The 16,173-nt window shown below is 38.3% G+C and overlaps 2 protein-coding genes across 4 annotated transcripts; one reads left to right on the top strand and one right to left on the bottom strand.

Moving 5' to 3' along the window:
- Nucleotides 1–35: 35 nt before the first annotated feature.
- Nucleotides 36–4,665, bottom strand: birc7 (baculoviral IAP repeat containing 7). Of its 3 annotated transcripts, none has more exons than XM_008413928.2 (7): nucleotides 4,062–4,665; nucleotides 3,415–3,514; nucleotides 2,652–2,733; nucleotides 2,465–2,522; nucleotides 1,816–2,025; nucleotides 513–578; nucleotides 36–378 (listed from the first exon to the last, which is right to left on the bottom strand). In XM_008413928.2, exons 1-7 carry the CDS (start codon nucleotides 4,552–4,554, stop codon nucleotides 179–181), a joined length of 1,209 nt encoding a protein of 402 aa, XP_008412150.1. In that variant the 5' UTR covers nucleotides 4,555–4,665; the 3' UTR covers nucleotides 36–178. The 3 variants fall into 3 exon arrangements, with proteins under 3 accessions (XP_008412150.1, XP_008412152.1, XP_008412151.1); XM_008413930.2 differs by having other exon boundaries at nucleotides 1,903–2,025; XM_008413929.2 differs by having other exon boundaries at nucleotides 2,465–2,510; nucleotides 4,062–4,664.
- Nucleotides 4,666–7,792: 3,127 nt separating this feature from the next.
- LOC103467496 (YTH domain-containing family protein 1) lies at nucleotides 7,793–15,492 on the top strand. The gene is made up of 6 exons (XM_008413931.2): nucleotides 7,793–8,244; nucleotides 9,007–9,031; nucleotides 10,757–10,836; nucleotides 11,389–13,035; nucleotides 13,180–13,224; nucleotides 14,210–15,492. The coding sequence occupies exons 1-6, from the start codon at nucleotides 8,218–8,220 to the stop codon at nucleotides 14,234–14,236; spliced, it is 1,851 nt and encodes a 616-aa protein (XP_008412153.1). The 5' UTR covers nucleotides 7,793–8,217; the 3' UTR covers nucleotides 14,237–15,492.
- Nucleotides 15,493–16,173: the final 681 nt, after the last annotated feature.

Raw genomic sequence — 16,173 nt, 5'->3', positions numbered from 1 at the left:
GTTATTTTAAGAATGTAATGATCACAGTGCACAAGTGAAACCTAAAAGTTTTATTGTATAACATTATAAAAGCAGCACTCCTTATTTTTATAAATTCATTAAAAAAAAATTTGCAGGCAGTGCAAATTCAAAGGGATACTGTGCAACACCAGTGCAGCAGCAGTTTTTAACTACGGCCCTAAGACATAAAAGCACGAACGCTGCCTCTGATGACAGCTCTGCAGATGGGGCAGTGACGCAGGCTGGTGGCGCAATCGCCACAAACCACCAGGTGACCGCAGGGGATGAAGACGATGGATACCAGCTTGTCCATGCAGACTTTACAGGTTCTCTCTTCCTGCAGCTGCCTCAGCAGCTCCTCGGGACTTTGATCCTTTACTGGTGGGAAACACAAACAAAAAAGTTTAATTGGTTGGGGTAGGACCTGCGACTAAAACGTCAAGATAGGTAAAATAGAAAAAAACTAAATAAAATGCCAATTCATTATAATTGGATTTCACAAGTATGCAGACCTCTCTTTGGGATGGGTGTCTCGGTCCTCATGTTTCCTGCACTGGATCCCAGGCTCCTCTCTTGTTCTAAATTGAACAAATTTAAGACACAACATAAAGGACTTAGCTTTAATTAAAACTGAGTGTTTCAATTCTGCAGCTGGTCAAAGTCGTGTTTTTACATTATATCACTCGTTTTAAAATTAAGTCCTCCTTTCCAAAGGTCCACTTACTTTCAATTAAATGAGATGCAAAATCAAATATTACATATTTGTAATAATGTTTATGTACAACAGACATTTTCTGTAACCAAAAGTTGTGAGATCGTGATGTTTAGCTTGTTGCAAAAGTCTGAGCTGATGCTCCATATTTCTTTCCCAAAAGGTTTCTAATTCAATGAGATCATTGGGCTGGCTTGCAAGCCATGTCAGGACCTTCAGTTTGTGCATCGTGTTGCACTGCAAGTATTAATGTGTTTTCTCATTTTGTATTTTGTATGAACTTTTCCTTCTCAGAGGAATGATTGGCTATAGAGAAGGTCTGATCTTGCCTTTACCTACTTTTACTTTCTCTTGACACGGTTTCAATAACATACAAAATATGCATTTCTGTTATTGAAACTCATAATTACTGCTGTTTATATCACACTACATATTAGTTTAAAAACTTTTTATGCTTTTTTTCCTGTTTTGTTATTCATGGTGGTAATGTTTTGGTAGGGCTTTGGTAGGGAAATTTAGCTTCAGGATGCTAAATTTCCCTGAAGCAACCCCTTTAGCAGTTGTCAGAACAGGTATTCCAGTTTTCTATTGCTAAAATGTTTTGATTAAAATTGCATCTTTAACTTTATTGGAGATTAATTGCACTTCTCTACTTCCAGAAATAATAGTTTATGTATCTGTGTCTAATAGTTTATTTGGCAGAATATGTCTAGAATTTTTATTATTAATTTGTATTAGTCCTGATAGCATGGGTCAACAGACCACATGTCAGAAGTTGCAACTTGAAAGAGGATCATAGGTTTTTAGAATACATATTGATTTGCTCATAAAGTTGGGATTCCTACAAAATCATCAGTGAATTTGCAAAACTGTACAAAATCCACCCAAGTACATCAGAAAACCTTGTTTTTTATGCAAAAAGTAAGAAAATTACTCCCTTAATTACTGATAAAAAAAAGGCATTTTCTACAAATAGTAACATGTTCAACACGGGAGTAAGAATAAGCTGAAAAAAAGTCAATTTATTGATTTATAAAACATGGATAAATCTCCTAAAGCACAGCAGTCTAGTAAATATTTAAGTTTGTTCCCATCTCTGTTACCTCTGCTGTTTGGCCCTGCCTGCCTCTCCTCCTCTTCTGCTTGCAGAACATCAGTAACCAGCTCAGACACTGAGGTGTAGTACTGGCCTGTCAGCAGGTACTTGGTCTGGACCAGACTCTCCACCACGCCGGCTTCAAACCCCATCTGCAGCACAGTCTGCACAACAGGAGAGAGCATGGCTGATGAAGCTCCCAGGCCTCCGACCATATCTGAAGGATAAGACGGTTGGAGAAGAGAGGAAGATGACTTCAGACTAGAAGCCGAATACCATACTGGCTTTGCACACGACCTGAGACCTCAGATTGGTACGATATCAAACAAAAGTGGAAGAGAAAAACGGAGAACATTCACCTTACTTATTGTATAGCAACATATATTTTTCACCATGTAAAGAAAGTGAACCTGCTTTATGAGGAAAAAATTTTACTTTGAGGTTAATTTGAGGCTTAAAACAGAGATTGTGCAATACGTTTTGTCAGCCAGAAAATCTGTAATTTGCAAAGTTGGACAGAAATAATCAAGAAGTTCAAATCAAAAAGACATGTTGAAACTTTGAATCTGGGATCAGACAGATCAGACGCCATTGTTTTTCTCATCTCTCTATTAATACATGATTTTTGTACCATTTTCAATCTTGGTAAGACTTACCATTTCTGCCACCAACGTCTCTGCCTGTGGATGTCTGTGATCCTCCCTGGAAACCAAGTTTTTGTTTTTCAATTACAATGAATTATTTAAGTCAATAAATAACAAACTGGCATTTATACACAAGTCTAATCAAGTCATGTATCTATGTATTTTAAGTCATTATTAATTAAAGGAATAGGACTCTTACCATGGTATCACCCAGGTGGAAATGAGCATCCTGGATGTTGCTAATGTACTCCTGCCCTCGTGACTGGATTAAAAACTCACATCTGAGGAATGTAAGGAGGATGCTTTTAAGATAGGCAACAGGTATGATCCCTTAAAAAATTCCAGTGTGAGGCTTCATTTTTAAGTCAAAGGGAAATAGCACATTTGAAAAAAACAAAAAAGAAAACTGAAAAATGTGACATGCTTTTGTATTCATTCCCTTTCATTCTGATATTTCTAAATCAAATAAATGCATATGTACCAAAACATGACCATCCACCTAAATTGTAAGGCTGGGAAAAGAAGAGGATTAATCACTAATTCAGCCAAAAGCCCCGTCTTATCCCTGGAGAGATTTCAGAGATCCGCCGTTCAGATGGGAGATTCTGATGACAGAATAACTGTTAAGTTGTTCCCTCTTCAAATCCAGGCTTTATGGGGCAAGAAGATGAAAGAAACCCCACGTGACGTCTCATTTCTGCCACAAGCCATTTAGGTGTAAAAATGTGCTGTGGTTACATGAGATCAAAATGTTTCCGGCTTAAATGCAATATGACATGTGGAGCAAATCTTACAGTGGACATAACACTCATGACATCACGTGTCACTCACACAATGACACGTGAGAATTATTGATTCATCGGTAGTGGTTAAATCTTATAGATGTCACTGTGCATAATAAAAATATAATTTTTGTGTTTAGCTTATATTTTCTCATCTCACTGTTACAGCCCTGTTGTTACCTTGGAAACCACTTGGCATGTTCCTGCCAGGGGTCATCCCCTGACTCCCAGTTCCTCAGTCCTCCATCACAGAAGAAGCATTTGACATTGTCACCATGACCTGACATTAAAAAAAAAATTCTTTAGACAGAGTTTGATTGAATAAAGACTCGCTAGACTTTCAAGCTTGATGGACAAACCTCTTATGTTGTATATATTTCAAATACAAACCAAAAACAACTGCTTTCTGGTTCAGATAGTCAAAGAAATCTATGCTAAGGACGAACGGCTGCATTTGATATATAAATAAAAATGTACTTAAAATTTCTGTCCCTGCCTCTCTCAATCTAGAAGACAGTAATAGAAAGGACAGGTTTGTTTGAAATGTTTTTTAATGGTATTTTATAAATTAAATTATAAATAAAAAGAGTCCTCATTGCATGTTGCCTAGCAGTTCCTGTTTTGTCCAGGTTGTTCTGTTAACAACGTCCTGACTCAGCTGGAACTATTGTAGCATGAACTCTCACATAGAGGAGGCCACTAGACCAGTCAACGTCTACTGAAACATTCTAGTGGATGCTCATGTTTTGCCTAAAAACTGCTAAGGAAGGGAGCTCATTGAAAATGTCATAGTTTAGTACTTCCGATAGGGAAACGATAGTAAGTACCTGTGTAGAAAAACCCTGCTTGGGCCAGAACATCTGGCTGCACCGAGGCCTCAGTGGGCCAGTTGTGGAAAGTGGTAAGTCGAGAGTCCTCTGTCTCCATCTCGGGATACACTGCTTGCCCAGCTGTTCCCTGGTCATCCATAGTCATCCTCTGGAGCTGACTCAACAGCTGGCCATCCACAGAGTCTGAGGAGCCCACCGCCAGTGGAATATTCCCCACAGTTCGACCCAGTATGAAGCTGCAAGTAGGGAAATGACGCTTATGCTCAACGGCGGGGCTGTCACCCTGCTCCCAGAACCTTAAAACCCCTCCACAGCAGAAACACTGGACTTTGTCCCCAGAACCCAGGAAGAAGAAGCCCGCCTTAGCCAGGTCTCCTGAAGCTACTTGTGCATCTGCAGGCCAGTTCTGGAAGGTCCGAAGTCTCTCCGCTTCCTCCCGCATCCGAGGCTCCTCAAGGATGCGCAGCATAGTACTCCTGTCATCCGACATTCTGTAGCATGCGGACTTTTCTCTCTCGTTTTGTCCTGTGCCAGTCAGTCCTTTCGCGGTACATAGTGGAACACACACTGAAGGTGAGTGCAGAACAACAGCTGAAATAATATGATGAGCAGCGGGGTCCTGTGCAGCGGCCTACAGGAGAAAGTTTTCTAGAAAACCCTCCAACTGCCAGAATGTATGCTCATTGATCCTTGATTGAATGACACGCCATGCCTGTCCTATGGCTGCACCTCAGGGGGGAAAGAACACAATGAAGCAAAACAAATTAGTTCATAATTGTAAAGAGGAAGGAAAAGAAAATATGTTTTTCAAACATGGTAAATAAAAATCTGATAAATCTGAACAATTGCTTTCAAAACATTTTCTAGTTTAACGTGACTCTGCTCTAACAAGGCCCTTTTTCAGTGTAGCTACGTAAACAGGGTAGTTCTCCTGTTTAAATGTAGATCTGTGTGTGGTTTTGGCTCAATTACACAGTTTTTATGAGACAAATAAAATAAGGACCTCATGGGTCTTGATGACATAGTTTTGAACTCAGATAACTTCTCACACCGATTACTATTATTTGACATTTAACTCAACTTCAAAATTATTATGCCTTTAACTGTGCTTACAATCTCCATGTGATTTGCAATCATGCATGTCGTGCATATGTATAAGATTTATCTACTCAATAGATGCAATAGATGCAATTTCAAAAATTTGTATCCAGATCTGATAATTGCACATGAGATAATTGATGATCACTGCGGCCATATTTTTACCACGTGTCATTTTCCACACAAGTCTCACATGAGCTGATCTTTCTGATATGAGAGGGCCTGCAGGAAAGCACAGTCTGCTGACATCTCCTGACCTCGCTTGCACTAACAGATTCTGCAGAAGGAAAAACAAAAAACAAAACACTAAATACCGCACGCAACATGGATGAGCAGCAGCTCAACTGTATGCATTACAATAGAAAAACACACAACTAAAGTGACGATTAGGAATAGACTTCGCAACAAAATACTTTTAACACTACTCGTGTGCAACAATTCTGAAACTACCATAAAATGTATTACCTTTACATTTTAAAAATTACTCAGTTCTTTTTGTTGTATTGACAAAGTTGCTAAGAGCTAGAGTTGGATAGTAACTAGCTGCATTTACTCAGTTGCATTTACTTAAGTACTTAAGTAGCTTTTTGTGTTACTAGTTTTTTGAGTTCTGGTACTTTTTTATACTTTTGGGAGAATTTTTACGATGCTGTGCTTTTTACTTTTACTTGAGAATTTTTATTGTGAAGTATATCTACTTTTACTTGAGTAAAATGTCTGGATTCTCTATCCACTGAATGAAATACAAACATTTTTTAACCAAAAATTCACCGGACAGTTTTTGTTAAAGTTTCATAATTTTTGTGTTGAGAGAAACTGATTTTGAAAAAAAAGGCCTGATTTGGTTATTTTTTGCTACTTATATGAATTATTCTCATCCTTAAAATACCAACATTTCCTCTTAACTTTATATTTTGGTCCATTTGATGGTGCAATTTGTAAATCAGTGATTCTTGAGAATAGGGACAAAATGGGTTTTAATTTTCCCATATTTTTTTTTTTTGTATTTCTCAACCTTATGTATGCAAATATGACAAATAATGTTTTGGAAATGTGAACATGCTAAAAAATTTTTTAAAAAATTAAAAATTACATTTTTAATCGACCTGACTCAGAACTTTGTCATCACCATCTGACAAAAATAAATATAAAATTATTTTTAAAACACCCTATTAGTGATATTTTACTCATTTACAGACAAATGCTTCTCAAGAAACAAAAAAATATTATTTAAAACAAAAAACAACAAAAAGTCTATCTTTACGGAGTTGACAGTTCATGACGGAGTTGACACAGAGCTGAAGGCGGTGACAAGCTAGTGAGTAAAATGAAAAACTTGATACATGTGAAGTAATGCAATTTATGTAAAATACATTAAAATGAATTAATTGCACATTTAAGTGAGATTTGACAGCAATTTCACTGAAAGAGTCAGAAAAACTGATGGAGTTGACATCTGATGGAGTTGACGAAATGCCAAACTACCTCAATTTATATGATGTTATTCTGAAGGAGGCCATATTGTAGCTCATCAGGTCCATGAAATCTTTACAATATACTAAATGTAACCTTTTATCTCACAAAATTTCATCAAAGTTTGGTAAATTGTCAGTTATGGTGTTGATACATCATGGTTGTGACGAGCAACTTAGGAATAAAAAGAAGAAAAAACTAAAGAATAACATAAGCTAACCAGAGCTAACTAGCCCTCTTAGCAAAGGAAGAGAAAGAAAGAGCTCCTGCGGTCCTCAGACGTTCTGGTGCCCCCCAATAAGAAGATTTTTTTTAATTTCTTTTCATGTCTGATGGTGTTGACAAAAATAGGAACAAATTTCAAAGGAGTTGGAAAATATATAACATTTATTTTTAATTCAATTTATTGATACTTTTATAATTATTTATATGACTACTTATACTTAATTGTCATAATATATAATGTTAGTATTTCCTTAATTGTTTTAAACTATTATAATGTAATGAGTTCTGTTCCTGGACAAGGGATTTTACAGGCATCATTCACCGACTACAATGTTTAAAATAAAAAATATATACATTGTTGTGCTCACATGACCCAGGTTAGTTTAGTCAGATATTTGAAAATATATATATTTTGTGTATATTTTATTTACATTTTGTACTTTATCCATAGGACCTGTTTGGTCCCTATTCTCAAGAATCACTGAAATATTAAATGACTGATAATTTGATCACTTACCCAGTACTTGAGTAGACTTTTTACCAAATACTTTTTAGTCTTAATTGTAATTTTTTGGATGACTACTTTTTACTTTTACTTGAGCAAAATATGTTCAAGTGGTGCTACTTTTACGTGAGTACAATTCTTGGGTACTCTCACCTCCTCTGCTAAGAGCAACAGTGGGGGCGCGTGTTTTGATAAAACAAAACAAAATTAACAAAAAAGTAATCTGTTAAAAAAATATGTTAGTCTCAGAATTTTGGGTTTGTCATTGGCTGTAATGATCAAAGTGAATATATAACGCTAAATGTAATGAAGGCTACCTGTCCGAAGATATTCTAGTTTATTGATATGAACTTGGATTTTTATTATCTCAGCCTCCTATGGTTATTGGAGAAGATGCTGAAAGTTTTGCCACCCCGCGGGGGAGGACGTGAATTACAGCGACAGCTCAGAGCCCGGATGGAGCAGCCATTGGGGAAGTGTGCGGGGCTTTAACGTAACCGAGGAGTACTCTCTCTGTGGAATTAAAAAAAGAGACTAAGTGAGAGGCGAACGGAGACATAAATATCCAAGATCCACAGGGTGCCACACGACGATACGCGCTTAACCTCGGAAAAGCTGAACTCGGACTGGAAACCTCTGGGATACAGAATCTGAGGCGTCTGACTTGAACTGTGGAAGTTGGGAGAATACTCAGCTGAGCCTGCGCTACAACTACTAGCCATAAGCTAAGCGGCGCTGTTAGCCCTGAAGCTAACTCCAACTGAGCTGTGAACTTGCTTGCAAATCACGGGGGTTGAAATTCAGTCACAAGCTCAGGCTCCGTGAGAAAACCAGGGACTTGCTTAATGAATTATGTCTACCACAAGCATTGACCCTCAGGTACGAAGGACGACTTATCTCGCCAGTTGAGAGCTTGCGAGCTAACTACCTGCTAACGTTATCGATTTATTAGGCTATGGCTATTCGTCGGAAGTGCTAGCTAGCCATTAGCGTTGGCATGTAGCTAGCGAGTTGGCTGCATTCCGTGAAAATGATCAAGGGTTTTATTGACGTTCAAGAGAGATGACATCTGTAGCTCTGCATGCATCACGTTGTCAGATGTATCTTTTACAGAAATCGTGTGTTTTGTAAGCTACATAGCTGCAAAAATCCCACCATTTGATTTGGTAAAACCTAAAGCTAGTTAACGTAAACAGATTTACATAATGGCACAAGGTAACTTGCTCTTTGAACAGTAACTTTTGGTGGAATGTGTTGCTGAGTGTTTTCCGAGAGAAATACCTTCTGGAAAACATGTATTCATGTTGCTTTAAGAACCACTGGCGTTTAGAAAGCCATTTTAAGGTTGCTGTGATGCAGAAGTTGTTACTGAAGTGTGGCTAGCATTTGCTGGCTAGTTGACTTGAGATGTTCAGAAAATTATATAATATGCAATACAGCTGACAGTAACTAACCATCGTGTTTGTCCACTACAGGACTACGTTTTTATAAATATCCTGCCTAGCCTCTTTAATGAAATTGGCAGACTGATCTCATGCATATTGATCATATAAATAGTACACATTCTTAATATACAGTCATAATTATTAAAAAAAATAACATTGTTTCTTGTTTTGTTTTTCTGGATCAACCCAAACGCAGAGATCAAAGGGACAAGCGTCTAAAGGTACGTGATGACACAATTATATTTTTATAGTATTAATGTGGCGGTTCTATTTAATTTGCCAAAGGACACAAGTATTTTTGTTGGGTTTATGATAATGTATATAAAATTTGTCAATGAGTGATGGACATATTTTCTGTATGAAAGTACATATTTACCAAAGGAAAATAAAAAATCTTTTAAATCAGTATGTTAACAGCCTTTGGAGTTGTCAACAGAAATTAATCTAAAAGCAAAACTAAGCTTTTCAATCATACCAGGATCATGTATCTGAGAAGCTGAAATTTTAGGGTGATTTATGCCCCTTAATTTCTATTCCAACAAGTGCTACATTTTTTGCTCAAAGATCAAATTTGCTCCTGCGGAATTTAATTTAGTCATTAATACAGTGATAGAGCGTTCTACCTAAAACCAAAAATATGTTCCTTTCCCAAAAAGCATAACGAGTTAAATCATTTGAGGAAATCTGGTCCTGGCCCGGGTTAATTATGCATCTGCTCATCTATCAAATCAAATGTGTTGTATTGATTTTTAAAAATGATACAAATCTTAAGGCAGATCCTGCATATGCCATGCCTTTCAAGGTCAGAAATCGGGGGTGGGGGAAAATCAAATGACATTCTGGGTATTTTTGTTTTCACTGGAAAATCTCCAAGCTACAACCTGCAATAACAAATAGTTTTTGAGGGGGGCATGAAGCCAGCAACGCAAACAGCAGCCATAGAACGTATTTTATTAGATGCATATGTAAAATGCACCATATATTGGTATTTTGTCATATATTGTAAGACTTATTGTAATGAAAGTTTTTTTGTTTTATCAAAGAAATTGAATATTTATGGTCTTTATTGTAGTATTCTAGTGAAGACTTCAGATGTTCATAGTTGTTAACGGGAACTATTTTAATTAATTATACTACATTCATTTATGAGCTTGTTACATGGACAGATAGTAAGAGGGCTATTAGTTATATAAATTTTAATTTAGCTTTATATTTTGTATTTTTCTTCTCAGAAGCAAGCTGCTGGCTTAGATTCTAGTTAAAACGTTTTCACTTTTTGTTCACATGCTTTGTAGGATGTCATATTTTCCAGCATTTTATTATTAGGATTATTCGGTATCAATGAAGCAAACCATTTAATCTGGTTATGTGTGGCATATCTTTTCATGGGGTAAATTACAACCAATAATTTGTTGCTCTTCATTATTAAAATAAGTATCAGAGTTTTATCATTGTTTATCTGTTGTTAACATAGGTTATAACGTAGGTTAGTTAATTTGACATCGTGTATTTTAAGTCATAATAGGGTAAAACATTTGAGAATTAAATTATTGTCAGATAAATCTTGATATTGATGTGTAATATTTGTATCTGTTTTTGCTTTTGCAAAATTGTTTGGTTTGGAGATTTAGTATGCAGATTTTCTGTAATTTTATAGCATCACAAGTATGTGTGAAACCTTTAAAAAGAATATTTTTTTGTCTTTTGGTAAAGAAAACATGTTGTTTATAATATACCAAAAGTAGTTTCAGCTAGTAAGGTGATGTGGTTATTTCAGTTGCAAAGAAGCAATAAAGAAATCATTCATGTGCTGCATGCTTTGTTCGCAGCTCACCAGGTCTTCATATCTAAACAAGCTCCTCTGCCATCCCCCCTTTAATCATCACTCCATCTGCCATTATTGTAAATTCAAATGTGCTTCTTTTTGTATTTTGTTATATTTGCAGTGCAAAATGGTTCACTGCATCAGAAGGAGACTGTCCATGACAATGACTTTGAGCCATACCTTCCTGGTCAATCTACTCAGGTAAATCATACTTTCAGTGTTGTTGTTTTTTTTTTCTGATTATTTTCCATTATGAAATCTGACAGTATAATAACTGTAAGCAGATACCTGATTGAAGTGTTCTGCTTTTAAGAATTATCCAAAACGGTCATTTTGCTTGCATGTCAAAACTAAGAGACATCACAAGGTTCCCCCCGGAAACTCTGCTAAGCCCAGTGGTAGGGAAACTTTTGGTTAAAAGTTATAAAAATTCAGAGATACACGACCGGGCATCATAATTTGAAATAATAACATGTGAGGCCAAAGGGCAGGTGCAGAGATAGTGAAATTGGTTTCTCACGCCCAGTTCATTGCATAATCTTTAAACCGAGCTTAATCCATCCACTGTCACACTGTTACTGTTATGTAAAAAACCTATTTAAAATGACAAACAACACTTATCCTGGTGGGGGGACAAGTACAGCCTGATGACCCGCCAGGCTTATAATACACTGGGAGAAACCCTGTACCATGTTTTACCAGTTTTAAATTGAGCTTCCATGTCACTTCTTTGTTTATTCCATCTTATTTCAGAACAACAGCTACCAATCCATCACCGATCCCTACATGTCTAGCTACTATGCTCCCTCCATTGGATTTCCTTACCCTCTGAGTGAAGCTCCCTGGTCCACAGGTGGGGACCCTCCAATTCCTTACCTCACACCCTATGGACCTCTGAGCAATGGAGACCACCACTTTATGCCGGACACCGTGTTTGGCCAGCCAGGAGGACTGGGAAGCAGTATCTACCCCCACAGGTTTAACTTTTTTCCTGAAAACCCTGCCTTCTCTGCTTGGGGCACAAGTGGCTCCCAGGGCCAGCAGACTCAAAGTTCAGCTTATGGTGGCAGCTATAGCTATCCTCCCAGCTCCCTGGGGGGCACTCTGGTGCCTGACGGTCAGACAGGGTTTCACAGTGACACCCTGAACAAAGCTCCTGGTATGAACAGCCTAGAACAGGGGATGGTTGGGCTGAAGATTGGAGGGGATGTCACTGGTCAGGGGTCAGGAGTCAAGGCAGTGGGGTCTGTGATTGGTGGGCCTGCAGTGGCAGCCACAGGGAATGGAGCCACACCGATAGGAATGCCTCCCCCTAAACCCACCTCCTGGGCTGCCATTGCCAGCAAACCTGCCAAACCACAGCTGTTAAAATCGAAGGTGAAGCCAGGGATGCAAAATCCAGGGGGGGCTCTGCCCCCACCACCCATTAAACACAACATGAATATCGGGACCTGGGACAAAGGCCCAGTCACTAAAGTAGCCACAGCCCCACTGCAGCAGCAGCCTCTTGGGCTGCCTCATGGCATGCCACCTCAAGGCCCCATGCAGCAAGGACCCATGCAGCCCCCACCTCCTCAGTCATTAGTGCAACCCCAGATGCAGCCTATGGCCTTACAGCCTCAGCCGCCACACCACCAGCACCATCAGCCACCACCTCAACCCTACCAAAACCACACCCAGCCACCTCAGCCCCAGACCCGCTGGATCGCGCCACGCAATCGTAACCAAGGCTACGGGCAGGGTGGCCTCGGCCAAGATGGGAGTGGCATGATGGGAGTTGTTGGTGGTGGGAACAATGGCCCCTTAACGTCTACTAGTCAGGGACCTGGTGGAGAATCCCACCCAGTGCTGGAAAAGCTGCGTGCCTCCCATAGCTACAACCCCAAGGACTTTGACTGGAACCTGAAGAACGGCCGCGTTTTCATCATTAAGAGCTACTCCGAGGATGATATTCATCGCTCCATCAAGTATTCCATCTGGTGCAGCACGGAGCATGGCAACAAGCGGCTGGACTCAGCCTTCCGTGCAATGAATGGTAAGGGTCCGGTGTACCTGCTGTTCAGCGTCAACGGCAGCGGTCATTTCTGTGGCGTGGCAGAAATGCGCTCGCCAGTGGACTACGGGACCAGTGCTGGTGTTTGGGCGCAGGACAAGTGGAAGGGCAAGTTCGACGTGGACTGGTTGTTTGTTAAGGACGTGCCTAACAGCCAGCTGCGCCACATCCGCTTGGAAAACAACGACAACAAGCCAGTGACCAACTCCCGCGATACCCAGGAGGTTCCTCTGGAGAAGGCCAAGCAGGTGCTGAAGATCATCGCCACCTACAAACACACCACCTCCATCTTTGACGATTTTTCTCATTATGAGAAGAGGCAGGAGGAGGAAGAGGAAGTTCGCAAGGTGGGTAAAACCTTCTCACTGTTTAAATAAATCGGCTGCTTGACGATGCTGTGCAACCATGCTCTTTATAAAAATGCTGGTTTCTAAGAGTCTAATAATGTTTTTCTGTTTTTATCTATTTTTTTGTTGTTGTTTGTTTGACAGACTTTTGAACCTGCTCAGATACAGAACCGCTCTCGGTTGGATCAGGTAAACATCTGCTAGAATTTCTAGCCAAACAAGAATGTTTAATTTAACACATATTTTAAAGGGAGAAAGAAACACCTCTTTAAAAACTTTTTTGTGTTATTGAATAGATACATGTTACCTTTTTAAAAAAAGTTGTTTTACCATAATATTCTTTAACATTTTGTCCTTTTCCAACCACAAACCTTTGTGTATTTTATTGAGATTTTATGTGATAGTCCAAACTAATTGTGGAAGAATATGTTTAATGCATTTGAATCCAACATTCTCATAGTTTTGTGTTTTGGATGTTTCCCTGCTCCGACACACGTGAATGAAATGGCTCAATTGCCTCCTCAGTAGTTCATCAAGATCTGCAGAGGCAATTTTTTCAGTTCAGGTGTGCTAAAACTGGAAATAAAAAATAAAAAATAAAAAAAATAAGCTGGACACGGTGACTTTGGATGCAGCTACACTCTGCACCAATCTAGTCTTTATGGATGATGATATTAATTAAAAATCCAGTTTTCCTGAAGCAGCTGGAGGCAAACTAGGGTGACACCAAACATGGAGTAAGATGCTCTGGTTAGATGAGAGCAAAATGAACCTTTTTAACCTTCTAAAATGAATTAGCATTTCAGAAAGTCCCTTACATTGATGTGCCAAGCTGGCACAGAGACCCCAAAAGAGTTCGAGGCTGTGACTGCAGCCAAAGTTAGTTTTACAAGGTATTGATTTTTGTCAAGCTTAAAATAAAAGCACACCACACTTTCTAGAATTGTTTTTATTTGTATTGTTAAAACACGTTTCTCTTTGTCATCACTAATATGCATTTTTGTCTATCACATAAAATTCAGAATAAAATACGTTGAAGTTTATGCCTGTAATGTGAAAAATAAAAATAAAGCTCTCTTAAGGGTCTTTTATTTAAGGTTTTATGATATCCTGAACTCTACTGTAGTAATATTTACCAGTTGCTTGTCTAACGTATTTTTTTCCTCTCAAACAGGAGCGCCAAAACAGGAATAAACAATAGAAGACATTTATCCTTGGCTTGATCATTTACAGTAGGACTCGATTTAAAGACAGAAGAATATGAAAATGCAACCAAGCCCCTCATTTCTGTTTTCTATTTAATCCTGTTGAACGTTACTTTCTTTCTGTTTTATTTTTTTTGCCCCACCAACCACCGATTCTTGTGCGACAATAATAAGCTGATTAAATGTTACCTAGCAGCCAACACACTCTAATTTTTTAAAACATGTTTTTATTCTTGTTCCATCACGTTCTTTTCTCTTACTGGATGTTTTTTTTTCTCTCTCTTGCTCCCGCCCCCTCCTCTCTCCAATTGAATCAGGGTTTGACTGCCACTTTATATTTCAGTACAATCAGGAACAGACGTGTCATGCCCCTCTGTGTCCATTTGGGGGCAGCATTGCCATGCTTTATAGGTTTATCTGTGCCAACAGGGTTGAAGGATCCTTAAGGCAATGTTGGGACTTGGAACTGGGATGACAAAACTTAAGTGGTTTAACTATTTTTCATTCAGATCAACAAAATCTCTATTTTTTGGCTTACTACTGACAATTTTCATTTCAGAAACTTTTTTCTGGAGCCTTATTTTTGTTTTTAATTATCAGTGACTTGTCAAAAGAACTGCTCAAACAGTGACACTGCTGGAGAAATCAGGGAAAGTGTGAAGTCACACAGGACTTAAGACATTTCAGAAGAGGAAGGGCTTTTGGGAAAGAAACAACAAATATGTCCTTCACAACCAGAACTCTCACCATTTGAATCAAAAATTGTACTAATGACACTTTCACAGCCCTCTTTTTTTCTTCTTTCTTTCTTTCTCTGTTTGTAAAATTTCTTTTGATGTTTGTCCTGAAGACGTCTTCTTTGTGTGTTTCAACAACAGATTCCGCTTGTTTCCACGACCTGGTCAACCTGAGCAATTTGTCAAATTCACCATCTTGAATTGCTTTGTTAGAATTACGTAATGATGTAACTGCTAAGTTTAATGAATTTTATGCTCTTGTATTTTTTGTTCCACAAAACAGGGGAGAGGGTTCAAATATGTGTCCATTCACCGTCATTCTGTCTTAATCCTTCGTATTTTCTTTTCTCTGTTTCCTTGAATTTGGTTTTTGCTAATTCTTTCATGTTGGTCGTAATGCTAAGCTTTAACGTAGGAGTCTATATATTCACGGAGGAAGCCTAAAAATGTATAACCTAAAAATTAATGTAACTGATTTACTATCAACTAAGAAAAAAAAATAAGAATGAAATGTGGTTTCTGTGTGTTTTTTGGTTGTTTCAAATATAGTTTGTTTTAGCTGGGATCTACTGATCCTGATACAGCAAGTTCTGAATTATGTTAAAAAAAACAAAACAAAAAAACATTGGGGAACTAAAAAAAATATTGAGATGTGTGTGCTGATGCATGGCGAGCTGAAATACAGTGGGTCTGCTGAAGATGTCTGAAAAGAAGGTCCTCCATGTGGCTTGCGTCTAAAGGTGACAGTGCTGTCCCCCCCCCCCCTCCCCTTAGCACATTTCAAATAAGAACACAGTAATTAAAAAAAAAGAAATCACAGATTTTCTTCCCTTTGATCGTGTGATTTATCCAAGTATCTCTTTGGCCGCTGTGATGCAGAGAGAAGCCCCCGAAAACATGTGCTGCTTCTTTCATTTTCCATCTTTTGTGTATTTTCTAAACCTGATGTAGCCTCAAATGAACTAAAGCCAACTTTTCAGATTCTATTGAAAATGTTTTTTTGTTTTTTTTCTTTATTAATTATTCAAGATGAAACGGATAATACTGTCACCTGTGTGGATAACTGTGGCCAAAAGTAGATGTTTGCGTATTCAGGTTATAGATGATGTATATTCTTCAATCCTGTTTTTTTATTTTTTATTTTTTTGTCTTCACCCTATTATAAAAGTGAAATGGCTCAAGTAATGCACTTTACA

This window comes from Poecilia reticulata, linkage group LG7, assembly GCF_000633615.1.
Source record: "Poecilia reticulata strain Guanapo linkage group LG7, Guppy_female_1.0+MT, whole genome shotgun sequence".
Taxonomy (NCBI): Eukaryota; Metazoa; Chordata; class Actinopteri; order Cyprinodontiformes; family Poeciliidae; genus Poecilia; species Poecilia reticulata.
This window is presented reverse-complemented; position numbering and strand designations above follow the sequence as displayed.

Excerpts from the sequence above, each read along its gene's own strand:
- birc7 (XM_008413928.2), bottom strand. The coding sequence starts at position 4,554 with ATGTCGGATGACAGGAGTACTATGCTGCGCATCCTTGAGGAGCCTCGG. Across the intron at positions 579-1,815 it reads GGCAGGGCCAAACAGCAGAG|AACAAGAGAGGAGCCTGGGA; the intron begins GTAACAGAGATG and ends TGTTCAATTTAG. Across the intron at positions 379-512 it reads GACACCCATCCCAAAGAGAG|TAAAGGATCAAAGTCCCGAG; the intron begins GTCTGCATACTT and ends GTTTCCCACCAG.
- LOC103467496 (XM_008413931.2), top strand. The coding sequence starts at position 8,218 with ATGTCTACCACAAGCATTGACCCTCAG. Across the intron at positions 13,036-13,179 it reads AGGAAGAGGAAGTTCGCAAG|ACTTTTGAACCTGCTCAGAT; the intron begins GTGGGTAAAACC and ends TTTGTTTGACAG. Across the intron at positions 13,225-14,209 it reads ACCGCTCTCGGTTGGATCAG|GAGCGCCAAAACAGGAATAA; the intron begins GTAAACATCTGC and ends CCTCTCAAACAG.